This window comes from Oryx dammah, unplaced genomic scaffold, assembly GCF_014754425.2.
Source record: "Oryx dammah isolate SB20612 unplaced genomic scaffold, SCBI_Odam_1.1 HiC_scaffold_23, whole genome shotgun sequence".
Lineage (NCBI taxonomy): Eukaryota > Metazoa > Chordata > Mammalia > Artiodactyla > Bovidae > Oryx > Oryx dammah.
In genome coordinates this window covers 12,994,545-13,018,516 of record NW_024070207.1, presented here as the reverse complement: position 1 = coordinate 13,018,516, position 23,972 = coordinate 12,994,545, and the positions used below count along the sequence as shown (strand labels likewise).

The 23,972-nt window shown below is 37.5% G+C and overlaps 1 protein-coding gene across 1 annotated transcript in view; it reads right to left on the bottom strand.

Moving 5' to 3' along the window:
- The window catches only part of TBC1D8B (TBC1 domain family member 8B), a 76,148-nt gene that overhangs the window by 22,521 nt on the left and 29,655 nt on the right, over positions 1-23,972 (bottom strand). The window contains exons 8-10 of the mRNA XM_040265022.1: positions 12,289-12,438; positions 11,620-11,770; positions 7,902-8,116 (exon numbers count right to left, since the gene is read on the bottom strand). Of these exons, the coding sequence (XP_040120956.1) occupies positions 7,902-8,116; positions 11,620-11,770; positions 12,289-12,438 (516 nt within the window). The remainder of the gene's footprint in view (positions 1-7,901; positions 8,117-11,619; positions 11,771-12,288; positions 12,439-23,972) is intronic.

Here is a 23,972-nt window from a genome sequence, read left to right as displayed (position 1 = left end):
AGAGTTGGACATGAGTGGGCAACTGAACTGAACTGAACTGAACTGAGGACATATTAAGATTGGAAAAACCAACCTCATCTGTATTTTCATCTACCAACAGGGTAACATCCCTTAAATGGCATTCTCAATTGTGTCTAAAACTAAATTTTATTTCTTCTATTAAATAGCATTTTCTTTGCTACCTTAATTTGATCATGCTAGAAACCCTTTATCTACCACATCCAATTTGTCTTCACATTCTAGAGTTTCTTCTTATACGAAGTCTTTTATTTTTATGTATTTATTTTTCTGGCTGCACCGCACAGCATGTGGGATCTTACTTCCCCCATCAGGTATTGAACCTGTGCCCCCTGCAGTGGGACTGCAGAGCCCTAACCACTGGACAACCAGGGAATTCCTAAAATGTCTTTTAGATTTGCTTTAACCTCTCCATTCTCACTACCACCCTAAATTTCTCCTTCTTCTAATCTATCTTCCATACTAATGTCAGATCATTACTTTTGTATAACATTTGGTCATAGCCCCTATTATAATGTAATATAATGTATAGAATCTGGAAAGAATGGAAAGGTATGAAGAAAATCAAACCTCTTGCATCCTACCTAGCCAGAGATCACCACTGTTAATGAGTTGAAGTACTTTTTTTTTCTTTTTCCCCTTCTAAAATTTAGACCAAACTGTATATTAAAGTTTATGTTTTTCCACTTAACATTATATTATACATTTTCCATGCCATCAAATCATCAAATAGCTCTTCTAAAATAGTATTTTAATGACTGTAAAAAATCTAATAAGTGTAATATACTATAAATGATTTAGCTATTCTACTATTATTGGATATCTAGGCTGATTTTAGCATTTCAGTATTATATATAACACTGTTAATGAATATCTCTGTATGTAAATCTTCATCCAAGTGGTTTACTATTTTCTCAGTAAAGATACATAGAAATTAAATTATTTGGTCAATTAATATTTTAAAATGACTTGATATTACTGCCAATTGTATTCCAGAAAGACTGTACCAATTTATATTCCTGACTTATAGTATTTGAATGTTTACTTCCCTGTGCCTTTGCCAATACTAAGAACTGTGACAATTATAATTGTCTTTGCTGACTTGATAGTGAAAATAGTATGTCACGGTTTGAATTTGACTTTCTTTGAGATTGAGCCTTCTTTTTTAAACTTTATTATCTATATTTTCTTTCTGTGACTAATCTTTTCATGTCCATTGCTCATTTTTATAACTCAGTACTTTTCGTATGGATTTGTATATTAAGTGTATCAATCTTTGCCAGATCTGGAGTAATGTCTGACTTCAAGTTCAGTTTTCACTCCATCACTTCCCGGTTCAAGAAGCCATAATGGGAGCAGCCTCAGTGAAAGTGGCAGAGTGAGGCCCTCAGTCAAAGCAATAATAACACTAGCAAAAATCATCAAAATCAATTTTTCAGAACTTTGAAAGTTCACCAAAAGCTTATAGCAAGTCAGGAAGCATTAGTTAATAAAATGGCTGAATCTCAGTAAAAACAGTGAACCCTGTGGCATTTTAAACTGTCCAAGTCCCAACCCTCCTGAGCTTCACAGAAGCCTGAAAAACCAACACTCAGGAATCATGGTGAAAAGCAGCACCTAGCAGCCATGGGAGGAAACAGAATGGGGCTGAAGTGCCTCCAACATCCCATTCCCAGTGAACTGTCATTATTTGACCTATCTGGTCATTCCCTAGAAAACTGCACTCACAAGGCTGTCTTTATTTGACCCAACACAGAGCTTACCCAAGGCAAATAGCCTTTCTTTTAAACAATCAGAAGCAGTTGTTGAACATGTGGCTTCCTGAAGTAATGGATAACAACTGGGCCAAACAACAGGCTAATAAGGGGTGAAAATGAAAAGCTGGAGAATGAGACATCCATGGGGGGCTTTGGAAAGCTCTAATTTATTCCTGGGAATCTAGAAGGCCAAGTGCATGATATGGCTTTATGCCTGCCCAGAGCTGTAGGCACATTCAGGAAAGAACAGAAAAAGCCCTAAGCTCTTATCTCTGGCTAATCTTGAGGCTCTGCACAAACAGGAAGTGATAGAGAATAGAAAAAAATAGGGAAAACTCAACAAAATCAAAAGCTGGTTCTTTAGAAAGATTTAAAAACCTGAAACACCTTTAGGTAATCTATCCAAAAGGACAAAAAATAGAAAGAGAGAGACTGACTCAAATTAAAATCAAGAAATAGAGAACATTACTACCAATGTTAACAGTAATAAAAAGGATTATTTAGGGAATACAAGGAATAACTCTATGCTAACAAATTAGACAACCTAGATAAAATGGACAATGTCCTAGAAAAACCAAGACCAACTTAAGAAGAAACAGAAAAATCTGACAACACTTATTACAAGTAAAGATACTGAACTAATAATAATTAAAAAAAACTTTATACAAAAAAAAAAACTCTAGGAACAGATAGTTTCATTGGCCAATTCTATCACAATTTAAAGAAGAATTAACACCAAATGGGAGGGCAAGAAATATTACCAAGCTCATTCTTTGACGTGCGTACATGCGTGCTAAGTCACTTCAGTCATGTTTGACTCTTTGCAACCCGATGGACTACAGCCTGTCAGGTTCCTCTGTCCACGGGCATTCTCCAGGCAAGAATATTGGAGTGGGTTGCCAATCTTTTCTCCAGGGGATCTTCCTGACCCTGGGATCAAACCTGCCATCTCTTATGTCTCCTGCATTGGCAGGTTGGTTCTTTACCACTAGCCGCCACCTGGGAAGCACAATTCTTTTGACTCCCTGACACACCCTGACACTAAAACCAGACAAAGACATCACAAAAAAAATTATTATCAATACATTTTATGAATATAAATGCAAAAATCTCCAACAAAATACTAGAAAATTGAACACAATAGCCTATAAAAAAGGATTACACATAACGACGCAGTAAGATTTATCCTGGCAATACAAGTGTGGTGAAACATGACAACAAAAGTAATACACGATGTAAAAAATTAACAAATGGAAACTTCACTTAAAGAGTTTGGAGACCAGAAGGGGGTGCTCTCATGCCCTGCAACTACAGCAGAGACTAAAAGGAATAAGAGTTTTCTTTCCTGGCAAGGCCAATGCAAAGCTATGGATTCTTAGTTTACTATAGCCCTTCCAACTTCCTTTTCTTCTCTATAAAAGTTTTCTCCTCCCCTTGCCATGAGGGGACTTGCCTATGGCTCACCATGGTTGTAGACACCAAACTGCCAATTCTCTGCTCATTCTAAATAAACCCATCTTTGCTGAAGAAATATCTGGTGGTCTATTTGTTTCAGGTCAACAATGATATTACTAAAATAAAGGGGAAAAGTCACATGATTATCTCAACAGACATAGAAAATTACTTAAAATCCACTACCCTTTCATGGTAAAGACACTTAATGAACTAGGAATGTAAGGGAACTTCCACAACATGATAAACAGAATCTATAAAACGCCCACATCTAACATCTACTTAATGATGAAAGACTGATTGCTTCCTTTTAAGATAAATAACAAGAAAGGAATATGCATTCTCACCACTTTTCTTCAACATTGTACCTGAAGGTTATAGCCAAGTCAACAGGCAAAAAAAAGAGGGGTAAAAGACATCCAGGTTGGAATGGAAGAAGTAAAAATATTCACTATTCAGATTCCATGATCTTGTATACAGAAAATCCTAAGTAAGGAATCCACAAAAGAAAAAAAAAACAAAAACACTCCACTAGAACTAATAAGCTCAGCAAGATTACATGATACAAAATCAATATATACAAAAATCAATTGTATTTCTATATAGTAGCAAATGAGCAATCCAAAAATAAAATCAAGAGAACAATTCCATTTATTGTAATGCCAAAAATTAAAAAATTTAGAAATAAAATTAACAAAGGAAGTAAGAATCTAGAGCTTTCCACATAGGAAACTACAAAACAACCTTGAATAAAATCTAAAAAAGAATTAAATGGGAAAAGAAAAAAATCCTGTGTTCATGGATTAGAAGACCAGGATTTTTTTTGCTTTCTTCAGAAATTATCAAACAGATACTAAAATTCGTATGGAAATGCAAGAGATCTAAAAAAGCCAAAATAATTTTTGGAAAAATAGTTAAAGGACTCAAATTTCCCAATTTCAAACTTACTACAAAGCTGCAGTAAAAAAGACAGTGTGATATTGGCATAAGAACAGAAACATAATAGAACAGAATTTTGAGTCAAGAGGTAAGCCCTAACATTTATAGTCAATTGATTTTCAGCAGGGTGCCAAGGCAATTCAGTGATTAAAAAGATTGTTTTTTTTGTTTGTTTGTTTGTTTTTTTTCCCAAAAAATGGCACTGGGACAACTGGCTATTCACAAGTAAAAGAATGAAGCTGAACTTTTTTCATATACTACACATGAAAATTAACATAAAAGCTTCCAGAAACCTAAATTTAAGCATTAAAACTATAAAACTCTTAGAAGAAAACATAGGAATAAATCTTTTTAACCTTGGCTTAGGCAATGGCTTCTTAGATATGACATCAAAAGCACACACAATGAAAGGAAAACATAAAAATAAATATTAAAACTTTTGGGCTTCAAAGGGTACCATTAAGAAAATGAAAAGACAATTCATAGAATAGAAGAAAAAATTGCAACTAATATATTTGATAAAGGATTAGTATCTAAAATATATGAAGAATCATTACAACTCAACAATAACAAGATAAACAAAATTTAAATGATAGAGAAGAGATAAAGCCAGTCAGCCAGCCATAATGAGTCAGTATTGTTCACCTGGGTTTTTGATAACAAGTGATAAAACCTGCTTACCATATTAAATTCAAACTTTTCCCAAACTTAAAAGATTCACCACGATCTTGCTTCACATAAACTTATTTACTTCTTGAGTCCAGCAGGAACCTAGTCAGTCTGAACTCCACGGCCGACTTATTTTCACCTGAATGATAGTGCTCATAGTGTTACCTAACTCAGTAACTTTCCTCTGGCCCTCCAAGTTTCTAACTTTGCTTTCATTTTTTAGAAGTAAAAAATTGAGTAATGCCTACTTTGAAGCTGCCTCTAAACTACTGCATACAGATAATATCTCAGGCTTTGGGAGTGTAAGCTCTTTGAGAAAAGAAGCATTATGCTTCTTTTTTACCTTTCAGAGACCCTGCTGCTGCTAAGTCGCTTCAGTCATGTCCGACTCTGTGCGACCCCATAGATGGCAGCCCACCAGGCTCCTCCGTTCCTGGGACTCTCCAGGCAAGAATACTGGAGTGGGTTGCCATTTCCTTCTCCAATGCGTGAAAGTGAAAAGTGAAAGTGAAGTCGCTCAGTTGTGTCCGACTAGTAGCGACCCTATGGACTGCAGCCTACCAAGCTCCTCAGTCCCTGAGATTTTCTAGGCAAGAGTACTGGAGTGGCTTGCCATTGCCTTCTAAAACAGGCTAAATACTTGTCATTTAGATGATCCATTCACTTAAATTACTTTTCTAACTTTCCTCTCTATTAACAAGTTTCAATGGATAGATAGGATTGATATGTAGTCATAATGGTTTGTTGTTGTTGTTTAGTCGATAAGTTGTGTCCAACTCTTTTGCACCCCCATGTACTATAGCCCACCATGCTCCTATATCCATGGGATTTCCCAGGCAAAAATACAGGAGTGGGAAAAAAAAAATACAGGACTGGGATGCCATTTCCTTTTTCAGGGGGTCCTCCCAATCCAAGGATTGAACTTATGTCTTACACACTGGCAGGTGGATTCTTGACCACTGAGCCACTAGAAACTGTAAAACACTGTAATTAACTCTGTAAAAGGCCTGTAATTTTCAAATGTCTGAACATACGAGTATGTACTAATTCAAATTTTCTTTTGGTTTCTTCACAGAACTATCTAGCCTCTTGCTTCAGTCTTTAGTAGCTGCTCTCAAGGCATGTTTCCTTCAGTTCCTTTCCCAGGTTGATGTCCTCTTTCTGAGAATCATCTCTTCCTTTTCTCATCCTCCTCAGCTTATTTTGTGGGCTTCTTCAGGTGGACTCAGTGGTAAAGAATCCACCTGCCAATGCAGGAGACACTGGAGACATGTGTTCAATCTCTGGGTCAGGAAGATCCCCTGGGGCAACTCACTCCAGTATTCTTGCCTGGAGAATTCCATGGACAGAGGAGCCTGCTGGGCTACAATCCACGGGGTTGCAAAGAGTCAGAAAACTGAGTACACACGCAGGCACACAACTTATTTTATAAAATCATACATTCCAGTAGCTTAAGAAAGGACACATGGAAGAAAAATGTTTTAAATGCTTGCATTTGACATCTAATTGACCGTTTGATTAAATATAGAATACCAAGTTAAAGATTTTTTTCCTCAAGATTTAAAGGCATCGTTTCACTGTTTACTACCTTAAGAGTTACTGCTGAGGAGTCTGGTGACATTTTAATTTTGTTTCCTTTCTGGTGATGTATTTGTCCCTTCTCTGGGAAGTTTAAAGATTTTCTCTTCACTTTTGGAATTCTCAAATTTCACAGAGATGTAACTTGGTCCATTTCCATTCACTGTGATGAGTATTGGATGAGCCTTCATTATAAATAAATGTGTGGCTAAGAGTGCTAGCTAGTCACCATAATCCAGTCTCCCTTTCTCCCATAGTATCTGCATGTACGTGCGTGTAATCATGCTGAATTTTTGCAGACTTCTTTATAAATATGTGTTGCCTGAGACCAAGATCCTCCAATAATATGTGGGTGAAGTGATGTATACAACTTCCAGGCCTGGTCAAAATAATTTCCCATAATTGTTTCTCTATACTTTCTCCCTTCTTCCTGTAAGTAGTAATGGCAATGAAAGAGCACCATGGAAGGCATGTTTTGAAGATGACAGAGCCTGCTGTCATCCTATACCTCTGAATAATCACATGGAATAGAGCTACCTACTGACCTGAAAACTTGCTCTGTTAAAGGAACTGTTTATTCCTTTAAGTAAACTTCTGTGTTTGAGCTATTATCTGTTTGAAATTATTTGTTAGCAGTCAAGCATACCCTTTAGTGTCCTCCTAAAGGATTTTTTTCAATGATTCCCCCACTGTCTACAAAGTAAAATCAAACTCCTGACTTATCCCAATCTACCTTATTGATCCCTCCTCCACCGGCCAATTGCCCAGTTACTTCATTTCATTAACTCTGCACTTCTACTAAACAGAACATATGTCCGTTAGTCACTCAGTTGTGCCCAACTCTTTGTGACCCCATGGACTGCAGCCCACCAGGCTCCTTGGTCCATGGGATTTTCCAGGCAAGGATACTGGAGTGGTTTGCCATTTCTTCCTCCAAAACAGAATATGGTCCTACATATATTCCATATTTACCTCTATCTGTGCCTGGTTATACTAATCCCTTCATCTAGAATGGTCTTTCATTCCTTCTCCATATATCCAAAATTCACAGATTTCAAGACCTACAAATGCCACTTATTCCATGAAGTCTTTTCTGTTCCTCCAACTTATTCCTTTTATGAATCCTGGTGAGACTTAATATTCTTTAATAAACTGTCTCATTTGTTTTTCATTTGCCAATGAATCTGTTTTAATACCTGCCAGTCCAAATATTTTTAAGGGGAGGATTCTTATCTGATTCAGCTTTATGTAGTCCTGAGTACCTAGCACAGTATCTTTCACAGAGCAGGAATTCAATTAATATTTGTTAAATATAAAAGAAAAATGAATTAATGGAATATCAATTCTACATATTTCTACTACCATTCTTAGATTAATAATATCCACTATCAATCACAGCCCAACCTCTGTTCTTATTAGTAGAGTTGGATTTGATGTGATTTTATCATTTGGAACATGTAAATAGTTGAGTTCATAAAGACAGCATACCTGGCAGTATCCAATTTTGGGATTTCTGAATGCATAAGCAGTAAGTACCCGCCTCAGAGCAGATATACCAGTGTCACTTTGAAAAGCTGGATGCTCAGGCAGGGAGCGACGCAAATCACGTTCAATTTCTTCAGTAGCCAAGTTGCAGGTCCCTAAGGACTGCTCAACCACTTCAGCATAATAGCCAGGATTAGCAGCCATGTCATTAACAGCACCTGTATAGATGATTACATTGACACACAAAAGAAGAGGAATATAAAAAAGCTACTATTTGCATATATACATGAAAAACTGGATTGCTTTTAAATTTAGCTCTATGCTCAAGTGTTATCTGAGTACAAACAAAATGAAAAGCTTCACAGTATACAGCAATCAGAGAAGAAAAAGAAATTAAAGGAATCCAGATCAGAAAAGAAGAAGTAAAGCTCTCACTGTTTGCAGATGACATGATACTGTACATAGAAAACCCTAAAGATAGTATCAGAACATTACTAGAGCTAATCAGTGAAATTAGCAATGGTTAGGATACAAAATCAATACACAGAAATCACTTGCATTTCTATATACTAACAATAAAAAAACAGAAAGATAGATTAAGGAATCAATCCAATTCGCCACTGCAACAAAAATAACAAAATAGCTAGGAATAAATTTGCCTAACTTATATGCAGAGTACATCATGAGAAATGCTGGACTGGAAGAAACACAAGCTGGAATCAAGATTGCCAGGAGAAACATCAATAACCTCAGATATGCAGATGACACCACCCTTACGGCAGAAAGTGGAGAGGAACTAAAAAGCCTCTTGATGAAAGTCAAAGAGGAGAGTGAAAAAGTTGGCTTAAAGTTCAACATTCAGAAAACGAAGATCATGGCATCTGGTCCCATCACTTCATGGCAAATAGATGGGGAAACAGTGGAAACAGTGTCAGATTTTATTTTGGGGGGCTCCAAAATCAGTGCAGATGGTGACTGCAGCCATGAAATTAAAAGACGCTTACTCCTTGGAAGAAAAGTTATGACCAACCTAGATAGCATATTCAAAAGCAAAGACATTACTTTGCTGACTAAGGTCCGTCTAGTCAAGGCTATGGTTTTTCCTGTGGTCATGTATGGATGTGAGAGTTGGACTGTGAAGGAGGCTGAGCACTGAAGAATTGATGCTTTTGAACTGTGGTGTTGGAGAAGACTCTTGAGAGTCCCATGGACTGCAAGGAGATCCAACCAGTGCAGTTTGAAGGAGATCAGCCCTGGGATTTCTTTGGAGGGAATGATGCTAAAGCTGAAACTCCAGTACTTTGGCCACCTCATGCGAAGAGTTGACTCACTGGAAAAGACTCTAATGCTGGGAGGGATTGGGGGCAGGAGGAGAAGGGGGCGACAGAGGATGAGATGGCTGGATGGCATCACTGACTCAATGGATGTGAATCTGAGTGAAGTCTGGGAGTTGGTGATGGACAGGGAGGCCTGGTGTGCTGTGATTCATGGGGTCACAAAGAGTCGGACACAACTGAGTGACTGAACTGAACTGAACTGAAGGAGACAAAAGAACTGTACATAGAAAATTATAAGACACAAATGAAAGAAATCAAAGATGACATAAACAGATATTCCATGTTCCCGGGTAGGAAGAATCAATATTGTGAAAATAACTATACTACCAAATGCAATCTACAGATGCAATGTGATTCCTATCAAATTATCAATGGCATTTTTCACAGAAATAGAACAAAAAATTTCACAATTCATATGGAAACACAATTCATATGGAGACCCCAAACAGCCAAAGCAGTCTTGAGAAAGAAGAATGGAGTTAGAATAATCAACTTTCCTGACTTCAGATTATATTACAAAGCTACAGTCATCAAGACAGAATGGTACTGGCACAAAAACAGAAACACAGACCAATGGAACAAGATAGAAAGCCCAGAAATAAACCCATGCACCTATGGGTACCTTATTTTTGACAAAGGAGGCAAGAATATACAATGGGGCAAAGACAGCCTCTTCAATAAATGGTGCTGGGAAAACTGGACAGCTACATGTGTAAGAATGAAATTAGAATACCTCTTAACACCATACACAAAGATAAACTCAAAATGGATTCAAGACCTAAATGTCAGATCAGAAACCATAAAACTCTTAGAGGAAAACAGAGGCAGAACACTGGATGACATAAATCAAAGCAAGATCCTCTATAACACACCTCCTAGAGTAATGAAAATAAAAACAAAAATAAACAAATGGGACCTGTTTAAACGTAAAAGCTTTTGCATAGCAAAGGAATCTATAAGCAAGGTGAAAAGACAACTCTCAGAATGGGAGAAAATAATAGCAAATGAAACAACTGATAAAGGATTAATTTCCAAAATATACAAGCAACTCATACAACTCAATGCCAGAAAAACAAACAACACAATAAAAAAGTGAGAAAAAGACCTAAACAGACATTTCTCCAAAGAAGACATACAGATGGCTAATACATGAAAAGATGCTCAACATTGCTCATTATTATAGAAATGCAAATGAAAACTACAATGAGATATTACCTCACACTGGTCAGAACGGCCATCACCAAAAAGTCTACAAGTAATAAATGCTGGAGAGGGTGTGGAGAAAAAGGGAATGCTCTTGCACTGTTGATGGGAATGTAAATTGATACAGCCACTATGGAAGACGGTATGGAGATTCCTTAAAAAACTAGGAATAAAACCACCGTATGACCCAGCAATCCCACTCCTAGGCCTATACCGTGAGGAAACCAAAATTGAAAGAGACACATGTATCCCATTGTTCACTGAAGCACTATTTACAATAGCTAGAACATGGAAGCAACCTAGATGTCCATCGACAAATGAACAGATAAAGAAGCTGTGGTGCATATTCACAATGGAATATTACTCAGCCATTAAAAGGAACACATTTGAGTCAGTTCTAATGAGGTAGATGAACTTAGAACCTATTATACAGAGTGAAGTGAGTCAGAAAGAGAAAGATAAATACCATATTCTAACATATATATATGGAATCTAGAAAAACAGTATTTAAGAATTTATTTACAGGGCAACAATGGAGAAAGAGACATAGAGAATGGTCTAATGGACATAGGGAGAGGGTGAAATGTATGGAAAGAGTAACATGGAAACTTACATTACCATGTATAAAATAGATAGCCAATGGGAATTTGCTGTATGGTGCAGGAAACACAAACAGGGGCTCTGTATCAACCTAGGGGGGTGAGATGGGGAGGGAGATGGGAAGGAGTTTCAGAAGGAAGGGGATATATGTATACCTATGGCTGATTCATGTTGAGGTTTGACAGAAAACAGCAAAATTCTGTAAAGCAATTATCCTTCAACAAAAAATAAATTAAAAAAAAAAGGAAAAGCTTCACACTAAAACCTCTAACATCAGGACACCAATCTTATCCAAAAGAGTAACATTTTCATGAAATGTCATTTCCCCTTAACTTTCTTTTTACACTAGAGGTTCCCATTCCATCCCTTCCAGTTAGCTATATATTGCCTCATAAACTAATCTGCTCAGGCAATGGATGTGTGTATATAAAGGTAAGTACACATAACTATTGTACTCTCTTTGACTAGTCTGAACTCATGATGGGATGATGAGTAAGACTTTGTTCTAGCCACCTTTGTAATTATTTTTATTGGGGCATAGTTAATGTCTGTTAAATGAATAAAGTAAGTAAGTGTAATACCTGAAAAAAGCATCCAGAGCTCTCCTCTTAGGGTCTCTGGAATCCCTCTTACAACCAGATCTCGAGTCTTTTTGGTCCGAAACATGCTAACACCACGTCCACATTCTGAAAATAGAATGTTCCAGGACTGTTCCTTCATCTTTTCTTTCAACTATTAAAAAAAATCAAAGCAATTAAACATGGTGAGAAATCAACTTAATTTGAAATTAAGTTTCAAATAACTTGACAACTTTCTTCACCAAGAAACAACACCTATGGAAAATAAGAACATAGAAAGTCTAAATCGGTATTCACAGATGGGCTAACCACTGGAACACTGTCATCACAAAAATCTTCTAAACCCGTGTGAGCATAACAGCTTTAATTTACTATTTTAGTTCTTAGCTAAACTCATGTTAAAATGGGAAAATCAGGACACTTGGGAGGTAAAACTTTGAACCATCATTCTCACCAATCACTCCAATTAGGACTGACTGTCAGAAATCAATGCAAATAAAACCCAAGATTCAACTTTCATCTTAATTCTAGATAATAGTCATATTTTGTATCTGCTAGAAAACCTTCTCCAGCCCTAAAAGAAGAATTTTCAGTTGCAATACCTTCTAGTCTAGTATTTTTATTTTTAATCAATTGTTTCAATCCATAGATTTAAATATTTTGTTTTCCTACCATTTTGGAATCAAGAGTCTCCAAATTCTGAGGGTGAAATACTGTCATTAAAGCTTCAGTGTTCACAGTTTTGCTGCATTCTCTCTGACATGTCAAAGACTGTACGTTGGTATCATCAGATGGGTCTATAGAATCAGAACTAACAGGAACCTGGAAAAGAAAGAATATAATTGTCCCAAATGTATGCCTAAAAGTTTCTGCAAGAGGAAAAAGTGCTAATGTTCTATTTGTCATTTAAGAACCATGATTTATATACATAATAAATATTAATGCAATGTCTCAGAAGAACATTGTTTTTCTACCAAAATTAGAGACGTCAACAAACCAATGTCAAGAACATCAAACTTAGGACCTTAGTGAATCAATTCCTCTATATGGGCAATAAAATACTAGCAAAATATTAAAGAGCAAAAACAGTTCAGAACACTGGAAATTAACCAAAGGTACAGAATGAACTGAAAAGTATCAATTAAAAAAAAAAAAACTATTGAACCTCAGTAAGAACACCAGTCTGTTAAGTTTTAACTGGAGGTTATTCCCATCCTCCCTCCCTTCCAAGTTCAAAGGTATGGTAGTCATGAAAGTCAGCACTATCACAGCCAATGGATCTCTTGGAGGTTCATTAAAAGCCCCATCCCCAGAACACAGTCAATATTTTCACCGAATTAGTAGCTACCCAGAAAACTCCATTCCCAGGGTGCCGTTACCATTGGATTTGACTCAGAGCTCAGTTCAGTACAGTTCAGTCGCTCAGTCGTGTCCGACTCTTTGTGGCCCCATGAATCGCAGCACGCCAGGCCTCCCTGTCCATCACCAACTCCCAGAGTTCACCCAAACCCACGTCCATTGAGTCGGTGATGCCATCCAGCCATCTCATCCTCTGTTGTCCCCTTCTCCTCCTGCCCCCAATCCCTCCCAGCATCAGAGTCTTTTCCAACGAGTCAACTCTTTGCATGAGGTGGCCAAAGTACTGGAGCTTCAGCTTTAGCATCATTCCTTCCAAAGAACACTCAGGGCTGATCTCCTTTAGAATGGACTGGTTGGATCTCCTTGCAGTCCATGGGACTCTCCAACACCACAGTTCAAAAGTATCAATTCTTCGGCGCTCAGCTTTCTTCACAGTCCAACTCTCACATCCATACATGACTACTGGAAAAACCATAGCCTTGACTAGACGGACCTTAGTTGGCAAAGTAATGTCTCTGCTTTTGAATATGCTATCTAGGTTGGTCATAACTTTTCTTCCAAGGAGTAAGCATCTTTTAATTTCATGGCTGCAGTCACCATCTGCAGTGATTCTGGAGCCCAAAAAATAAAGTCTGACACTGTTTCCACTGTTTCCCCATCTATTTGCCATTAAGTGATGAGACCAGATGCCATGATCTTAGTTTTCTGAATGTTGAGCATTAGGCCAACTTTCTCGCTCTCTTCTTCGACTTTCATCAAGAGGCTTTTTAGTTCTTCTTCACTTTCTGCCATAAGGGTGGTGTCATCTGCATATCTGAGGTTACTGATATTTCTCCTGGCAATCTTGATTCCAGCTTGTGCTTCTTCTAGCCCAGCGTTTCTCATGATGTACTCTGCATATAAGTTAAATAAGTAGGGTGACAATATATAGCCTTGATGTACTCCTTTTCCTATTTGGAACCAGTCTGTTGTTCCATGTCCAGTTCTAACTGTTGCTTCCTGACCTGCATGTTCAGAGCTCAGCTCTTTGTAAAAAGTACTTTCCTCAGGGCATTATAAGAAAACCACAGCAATCTGCTGATAATGTCACAGCTGCCTAATGCTATGATTTCAATTTGGAGCAAACAAGAGCCTGGCTAAAATATTAAAGGAAGGCTTTGAAAACCAGATGGCCATAAGGGAACTTTGAGAGATTCCAACATATTATTGGGAATCTGAAAGTATGCATGAGTATACAAGACTGTGAACCTGCCCAGGAACAAGATGGGACAGGAGAAGGCCCCAGTTACTCAACTCAGGCTGATCTTGGAAATAAGAAATGAAAACTAAGGCTAACTGATAAACTGCTTAAAGTATGAGGAATACCTTTACACAAAGATCCCCTTGGTAGAAGGTGGAGAACCTAATGGTTCAAGGCATTTAAGGACATCTCTGACCCATCATCGGCTGACCACTCATTTATAATGACTGAGGGGGTGATCTGAAGAAGCCAGGCTTAAAAATACACACAAGGGGCTTCCCTGGTAGCTCAGTGGTAAAGGAGACACAGAAGACAATGCAGGAGACACGGGTTTGATCCCTGATCCAAGAAGATCCCACATGCTCTGGAGCAACTAAGCCTGTACACCACAACTATTGAGCCTGTGCCACAATGAGAAACCCACACACTGCAATTAGAGAGCAGCCCCTGCACACCACAACTAGAGAAAAGCCCTTGCAGCAACGAAGACCTAGCACAGCCAAAAAATCAATTAATTATTTTTTTAAAATACAAACAAGAATTTGTTTTCGAAAAAAAGGCAACCAACAAATGTCCCTGAAGGGCCTCACTTCTTAGTTTTTTTATACTAAGAATGGAAACCAGCTATTATACATATATTCAAAGAACTAAAGGAAACTGTTTTAAAAAATAAAGGACTCAGTTAAAAAGTAGGTAAAAGACCTAGGCAGAGACCTCACCAAAAACATATATATAAAGATGACAATCATATGAAAAGATGCTCAATATCATATATCTTTCAGTTCAGTTCAGTTCAGTTCAGTCGCTCAGCCGTGTCCGACTCTCGGCGACCCCATGAATTGTAGCATGCCAGGCCTCCTTGTCCATCACCAACTCCCGGAGTTCACTCAAACTCACGTCCATTGAGTCAGTGATGCCATCCAGCCATCTCATCCTCTGTCGTCCCCTTTTCCTCCTGCCCCTAATCCCTCCCAGCATCAGAGTCTTTTCCAATGAGTCAGCTCTTTGCATCAGGTGGCCAAATATTGGAGTTTCAGCTTCAGCATCAGTCCTTCCAATGAACATCCAAGACCAATCTCCTTTAGGATGGACTGGTTGGATCTCCTTGCAGTTCAAGGGTCAAGTCAAGAGTCTTCTCCAACACCACAGTTCAAAAGCATCAATTCTTTGGTGCTCAGCTTTCTTCACAGTCCAACTCTCACATCCATACATGACCACCGGAAAAACCATAGCCTTGACTAGATGGACCTTTGTTGGCAAAGTAATGTCTCTGCTTTTCAAAATGCTATCTAGGTTGGTCATAACTTTTCTTCCAAGGAGCAAGCGTCTTTTAATACCTTTAGTAAGTAAGTAAAGTCCCTCAGTCGTGTCCAACTCTTTGTGACCCTGTGGACTGCAACCCACCAGGCTCCTCAGTCGATGGGATTCTCCAGGCAAGAATACTGGAGTGGGTTGCCATTTCCTTCTCCAGGGGATCTTCCCGACCCAGGGATCAAACCCAGGTCTCCTGCATTGGAGGCAGACACTTTAACCTCTGAGTCACCAGGGAAGCCCCTTAATATCTTTAGGTAACTGCAAAGTTAAAGAGTGAGATACCATTTCATACCTATTAAAATGGCTAAAATCCAGGATACTGGTAACACCAAGGGCTACTGAAGATGATGAACAAGAACTCATTGCTGATGGGAATACAAAGCAGTACAGTACTTTAAGAGATGGTGTGACAGTTTCTTATAGAGCCAAACATAGGGTTACCTTATGATTCAGCAACTGTGCTCCAAAGGACATATCCAAATAAGCTGAAAACTTACATCCACACAAAAATCTGCACATGAATGTTTATAGCAGTTTTATTCATAACTGACAAAACCTGGAAGCAACTAAGGTATCCGTCAATAGGTGAATGGATAAACACTGCTATTATACATATATTATATATATCCAAATATATCCAAAAATGGAATACTTTTCAGCAATAAAAAGACAGGAACAATCATCACAACTAAGAGCTGTTTTTTTTTAAAGATAAATAAAACTGATAAACCTTTAGCTAGATTTACGAAAAAAAAAAGAGATAATTCAAGCAAAATTAGAAATAAAAGAGACTTTGTCTGATGACACAGAAATTAAAACGATCATAAGGACCACTATGACTGATTATATGCCAATAAATGGCATGACATTGAAGAAACACACAAATTCCAAGAGACATACAATCTACCAAGATATAATCATAAAAAATAGGAAATCTGAACTTAACCAATGATATGTAAGGAAAGTGAATCCAATACAAAATCTCCCAACAATAACAACAAAAATCCCTGGCTTCATGGGTGAAATCTGTCAAATATGTAAAGAAGAATTAATGCTAATCCTCAAACTCTTCCAAAAAATTAAATAGGAGTCAACGCTCCCAAACTTCTTTTACAAGGCCAGCAGTCCCCTGAAACCAAAGCCAGATGGGAACACTACGAGAAAAGAAAACTACAGGCCAAAAATTCGTGATGAATACAGATGCAAAAATTCTCAACAAAATACTGGCAAACTGAATTCAACAGCACATTAGAAGGATCATACACCATGATCAACTATGATCTCTGGAAGGCAAGGATGGTTCAAAATATACAAATCAATAAAATGAATTAGAATGAAAGGCAAAAACCATATGATCATTTCAATAGATGCAGAAAAATTATTTGACACATATTCAACATCCTCTCACAATAAAAACTTTCAATAAAGTGGATACAGAGAAACATACCTCAATATAATAAAGGCTATGTGTGACAAGCCCAAAGCAAACATCATACTCCATGGTGAAAGGTTAAAAGCTTTCTAAGATTAAGAACAAGAAAAGGGTGCCCACTGTCACTACTACTATTTAACAAAGTACCATACATCCGGGCCAGAGAAACTAAGCAAGAAAAACAAATGAGATATAACTATACACTTGTTAGAATGGCTTTTATCAAAAGACAAGAGTTAAGTGTTGGCAAGAATATGGAAAAAAAGAGAGCACAAGCACAGTTTGTGATGATGCAAATTGGTGCTGCACTATGGAAAACATGTATGAAGGTTCCTCAAAAAGATTAAAACTAGAACTACCACTTGAGGACTTCCCTGATGGTACAGTGGTTAAGAATCTGCCTGTCTCAATATAATATAGGAAGGGGACACGAGTTTGATCCCTGGTCCGAGAAGATTCTGCATGCTGCAGAGCAACTACTGAGCCTGTCCTCTAGAGCCTGTGCTCCACAACAAGAGAAGCAGAAAAACCACCACAGTGAGAAGCCCGTGTACCACAATGAAGAGTAGCCCCTGCTTGCTGCAACTAGAGAAAGGATGAGCGTAGCAATGAAGAACCAGCACAACCAAAAATAGAAATAAAGTTTTTAAAAAAAGACCTACCACATGATTCAGTAATCCCACTTCTCAGTATATATTCAAAGGAAATGAAGTCACTATCTTCGATTGATAACTGCACCCCATATGTTCACTGCAGCATTGTTCACAAAAGCTAAGACAAACCTAACTGTTGACAGATTAATCAACAAAGAAAATGTGGTATACAGATAAACAAAAAATTATTATTCAGTCATAAAAAGGAAGTTTTGCAATGTGCAACAACATTGACAGACATTAAGGGCACTACACTAAGTGAAATAAATCGGACAGAGAAAGACAAATACTGTATGATCTCACTTATATGTGGAATCTAAAATAGCCAGCTTTACAAAAGCAGAGTAGAATGGGGGTTTGCAGGGGCTAGGAAAGGGGGAAATGAAGAGATGTTGGTTAATGTGTACATACTTCTAGTTTATATGAGAAATAAAATCTAGGAATCTAATGTACAGCATGATGACTATAGTTATTGATAATGTATATCTGAAAGTTGCTATGAGAGTAGAATTTAAATGTTTTCACTACAACTACAAAATTGTAATTACATGAGTGGGTGGTAAGTGAAAGAACTTTACTGTGGTAATCATTTAATTGACATATAAATTGTATAAGTTTGAGATGTATGATGTGATGATTTGATACACAGATATATTAAGGCCCATTTTAATATACCTGTGTATCAAATCATCACATCATATATCTCTTACACAATTTGTCAATTATCACAATAAATCTGGCGGGAAGCGGGGAAAGAACCTAGCAGTTCCTTACACAAATAGTTGAAGTTTAACAAGTATCTGTTGAATTTTTTTTAATTTAAAAAATGAGATATCAAACCACAAAAAGATATGGAGGAACCTTAAATGCATACTGCCAAGGAGTCACTCTGAAAAGAATACATATGTTATATAAAATTTTGGAAAAGGCAACCCCTCATTCATAAAACTAGGATCGTGGCAGCTGGTCCCATCACTTCATGGCAAATAGATGGGGAAACAATAGAAAGAGTGAAAGACTATTTTCTTGGGCCCCAGAATCACTGTGGACGGTGACTGCAGCATGAAATTTAAAGACACTTGCTCTTTGGAAGAAAAGCTATGACAAACCTAGACAGCATATTAAAAAGGAGAGACAATACTTTGCTGACAAAAGTTCATATGGTCAAAGCTATGGTTTTTCCAGTAGTCATGTATGGATGTGAGTTGGACCATAAAGAAGGCTGAGCGCCAATGAATGCTTTCAAACTGTGGTGCTGGATAAGACTCGAGAGTCCCTCAGACTGCAAGAGATCAAACCAGTCAATCCTAACAGAAATCAACCCTGAATATTCATTGGAAGGACTGATGCTGAAGCTGAAGCTCCAATACTTTGGCCACCTGATGCAAAGAGCCAACTCATGAGAAGAGACCCTGATGCTGGGAAAGATTGAAGGCAGGAAGAGAAGGGGGTAACAGATGAGAAGGTTGGATGGCACTCAGTGGACATGCGTTTGAGCAAGCCCCAGGAGATGGTGAAGGACAGGGAAGCCTGGCGTGCTGCAGCCCATGTGGTCCCAGAGCGTTGGACACAACTAAGCAACTGACACACACACAACACAGAAGGGTTGAAAGTTAAAGAGGATTCAGGGAAAGTTTAAAAGGAGTATTCAAAACAATGTCTGAATATAAGGGTAGGACAGAAGAATCTTAGAAAGGGAAAAAAAAACAATTATTAGTGAGTATATGTCCTGTGTTACAACACTTTCTTTTTTAAAAAAGCTTGTTTTGACAAGTATGGATCTGACTCTACAATCCCATGGACTACAGCTGGCCAGGCTCCTCTGTCCATGGCATTTGCCAAGCAAGAATACTGGAATAGGTTGCCATCTCCCTCTCTACTTGACAAGTATACTTTACTATTAATGCTAAATTTTGATGTTCTAATGAGGGATTATGTTTTTCCAAAACCAACTCAAAAATTCGTGGTTGTAGTTTGGATCTCAAAGTAAAGTGCATTCTCTTAATTTAGGACATATGACTGAGACTCCAGCTTATCTACTAGTTGTATATCTAAACTATAGTAAAAGTAGCCAAGAAGGAAAATAAAAATAACCCTTATAAAATGCCAAATATCAACATATAAAACAGACACCAAGTGTGCTGCTTCTCTCCAACATTACCCTTTAAGTATTCACAAAAGTCACATTAACATACTGCTGCTGCTCAGTTGCTTCAGTTGTGTCCAACTCTTAGTAACCCTGTGGACTGTAGCCTGCCAGGCTCCTCTGTCCATGGGATTCTCCAGCCAAGAATACAGGAGTGGGTTGCCATTCCCTTCTCCAGGGGATCTTCCCAACCCAGGGATTGAACCTGCATCTCGTATTTCATATTTACCTTCAAAGATGTTTGTTTAAAAATCAATTTAATATTTCGTTTGAAGAGCATAATAAAGAATTAGGAAGATAAGCTTAAATTTCTTAACTTTTATTTTTGTTCTGGCACTTTGAATGGGAGGATTTTACCCCAAGGCCATAACAATTCTATATATCCATATAGCTATATAGATATGTAGAATATGCTGTATATAAATATACACTCACACTTGTGATGGTTATAAATTTGGCACTCTTCAGACATTTAGTGCCTGAGCAAAATCCAATCACATGAAGAAGCAACATAGGTTGCTGACTTTATAAAGGGTATTCTTAGACTGGTTTGGTTTTTGGTATCTGCTATTGACTTTAGAAATAGCATATGGCTTCTAAAAGTGAAGAAAAGGCAGAGGAAAGATAAATATTTCTGTATGTGTAACTTTAACTTTTCCACAATTAGATTTAAATTAAAATATCTCATTAAACTCAGTATAATAATGACGACTGGGGGCCACAGTTGATCTGTAAATTCAAAAACTACAACAAAAATACGAAGAAATACTTTCCTTAGATATCACAAGCTTATCTTAAAATATGCTCCTGTACATTGTTGTTGTTCAGTCACTCCATCGTGTCTGACTCTTAGAAACCCCATGGTCTGCAGCACACCAGGCTTCCCTGCCTTCACTATCTCCCAGAGGTTGCTCAGACTCATGACCATTGAGTTGGTGATGCCATACAACATCTCGTCCTCTGTGGTCCCCTTCTCCTCCTGCCTTCTATCTTTCCCAGCTTCAGGGTCTTTTCTAATGAGTCGGCTCTTTGCACAAGGTGGCCAAAGTATTGGAGCTTCAGCTTCAGCATCAGTCCTTCTAATGAATATATTCAGGATTGATTTCCTTTAGAATTGACTGGTTTGACTGTACATTGTACATAACTTTAAATTAGTGTTAATTTTATTTTTAATAAAACTTCTGATTTCCTAATGTTGAAATTCCAATCCCAAAGAAGGGCAATGCCGAAGAATGTTTTCAAATTATTACACAACTGCTCTCATTTCACATGACAGCAAGATAATGCTCAAAATCCTTCAAGCTAGGCTTCAATAGTATGTGAACCAAGGACTCCCAGATGTACAAGCTGTATTTAGAAAAGGCAGATGAACCAGAGATCAAATTGCCAATATCCACTGGATCATAGAAAAAGGAAGGGAATTCCAGAAAAATATCTACTTCTGCTTCATTGACTATGTTAAAGCCTTTGACTTTGTTGGTCACAACAAAGTGTGGAAAATTCTTCAAGAGATGGGAATACCAGACCACCTTACCTCTGCTTCCTGAGAAAACTGTATGCAGGTCAAGAAGCAACAGTTAGAACTAGACATAAAGCAACAGACTGGTTCCAAATTGTGAAAGGAGTATGTCAAGCCTGTATTGTCATCCTGCTTATTTAACTTATGCAGAGTACATCACGTGAAATGCCAGGCTGGATGAATCACAAGCTTGGAATCAAGACTGCCTGGAGAAATATCAACAACCTCTGATATGCAGATAATACTAATAGCAGAAGGCAAAGAGCAACTAAAGAGCCTCTTGCTGACGGTGAAAGAGGAGAATGCAAAAGCTGGCTTAAAATTCAACATTCAAAAGCAAGATCATGGCATCCGGTCCTATCACTTCATGGCAAATAAATGGGGAAACAATGAAAACAGTGACAGACTTCATTTTCTTGGGCTCCAAAATCACTGTGGATGGTGACTGCAGCCATGAAATTAAGAAGCTTACTCCTGGAAGAAAAGCTATGACCAACCTAGACAGCATATTAAAAAGCAGAGACAACATTTTGTCAACAAAGGTCCGTATAGTCAAAGCTACGGTTTTCCCAGTAGTAATGTACAAATTTGAGAGTTGGACCATAAAGAAGGCTGAGCGTCAAAGAATTGATGCTTTTGAATTGTGGTGCTGGAGAAGGCTCCTGAGACAGCAAGGAGATCAAACCCGTCAATCCTAAAGAAAATCAACCCTGAATATTCATTGAAGGATTGATACTGAAGCTCCAATACTTTGGCCACCTGGTGCGAAGAGCTGACTCATTAGAAAAGACCCTGAAGCTGGGAAAGATTTAAGGCAGGAGAAGGGGATGACAGAGGATGAGATGGTTGGATGGCATTCAATGGACGTGAGTTTAAGCAAACTCTGGGAGATAATGAAGGACAGGGAAGCCTAACATGCTGCATTCCATGCGGTCACAAAGAGTCAGACATGACTTAGCAAATGAACAACAAGAAATGTTGAAATAAAGCTACTCCACACAGCTTAAGCATCTCTAATTTACATTATAGCTACAGAAAATATATTACTTTATTCTGACAAGGCAAAGAAAACATCAGTTGTGTGGTTTAGATTATTCTTTTTTAAGAAATTTATTTTTGGCTGTGGTGTGTCTTCATTGCTGCATGGACTTTTCTCTAGTTGCAGTGCTTGGGCTTCTCATTACAGTGGTTTCTCCTGTTGCAGAGCATGGGTTCTAGAGCTCCCAGGCTCTAGAGCACAGGCTCAAAAGTCATGGAGCTCAGACTTAGTTGCTCCACAGCATGTGGGATCTTCCTGGATCAGGGATTGAACCCTTGTCTCCTGCACTGGCAGGTAGATTCTTTACCACTGAGCCACCAGGGAAGCCCCAAAGTATTATTCTTATCTGCATTATCATAGAGGATAAGGAAGCCATTAGATAGGGTTGGTTATGAAAACTAATGAAACAAGTATATTTATAAACACTTCAATAATCTGTAGATTTTGCCCTTTTAAACATTCCAATGCATAGCTCAATTTCTACCTCTTCTTGACATTCTATGGTTTCTATGACCCACTTACAATGTAGTTGCAAAGCATCAAGTAAAGGATCTTTAGCAGTACTTTTCCTCTTAAGTCACTTTGCTTAAAACTAACCTAAAAGGGCCCATTTTTCTTTCACTTATTATAGTTCTGAAAAATTATCATATCTGGTAATATTTCTTGAGTATACATGTTAATAAAAAAAAAAAGATTAATGTGTTTTCTAAGCATTTGATTGGAAAATTTCAAAACCTGTGTATGTACCTGGATTTTAACTTAACAAAATGTGGAGAATTTTAATTGACATATTTAAAAATTTAGACAGAACTGATACTTATCCATACTCCCAGTTGTTTCTGGGAGCATTTGTTCTTTGTTTCACAATTTTATATACTCATGGGAAAAATTTCCTAGTCCTTCCTGTATTCATATTTAGATTTGTTGATTTAGACTTTCTTGAGATTTAGAATAAAAAGTCTTGTTTGTGTATAATTTTTTAATATAATTTTTTCTTTGTTTCAGCATGCTAGGTGTAGCTATAAAATAACTACAATGTCTGTCATTTAGAAATCAAATGGAACCAGCTCCTCTTTAAAAAGCTCTCTTTACTATTTTTAAAAATGTAGTATAAAAATAAAGCTAGACATACACAGATTATAGTAAACAAGTTAATATTCCTCCTCATTGTGAAGATAAAAATCTTAAGTGAAAATAGAATGTTATGTCAATTAAAAAAAAAAAATTTCCAAGCAAGCCAGTTTACTAACTGGTATTTCGTACATATCTTTGTTAAAACCTTTAAAAATGGGTAAGAGAAACTAGAAAACCTTAGGACTTTGACATACATCTGAAAAGACGGCAAACTCATTTTGAAACAAAATCCTTTCTTGACAATTGAGCATATCCAACTATTAAGATGCATCTGAGAATTTTCAAGGGAAAAAATTCCAGGTATTCGCGTTTAAGAGAAACAGATAAATTAAAGGAAAGGGAAAGATAAGCAGAGCATTACATCCAACACAGAGACTGAATCTGAAATGGACTTAGGACTGAAAAACAAAAGTGAGATAAGCAAGAATATGTGAGCAAGACTAATCAGTTTACTTATGTCCTCACATCAAACTGTGGTATACTGTGGGTATATATATTTGACAAGAATGAAAGATTAGCA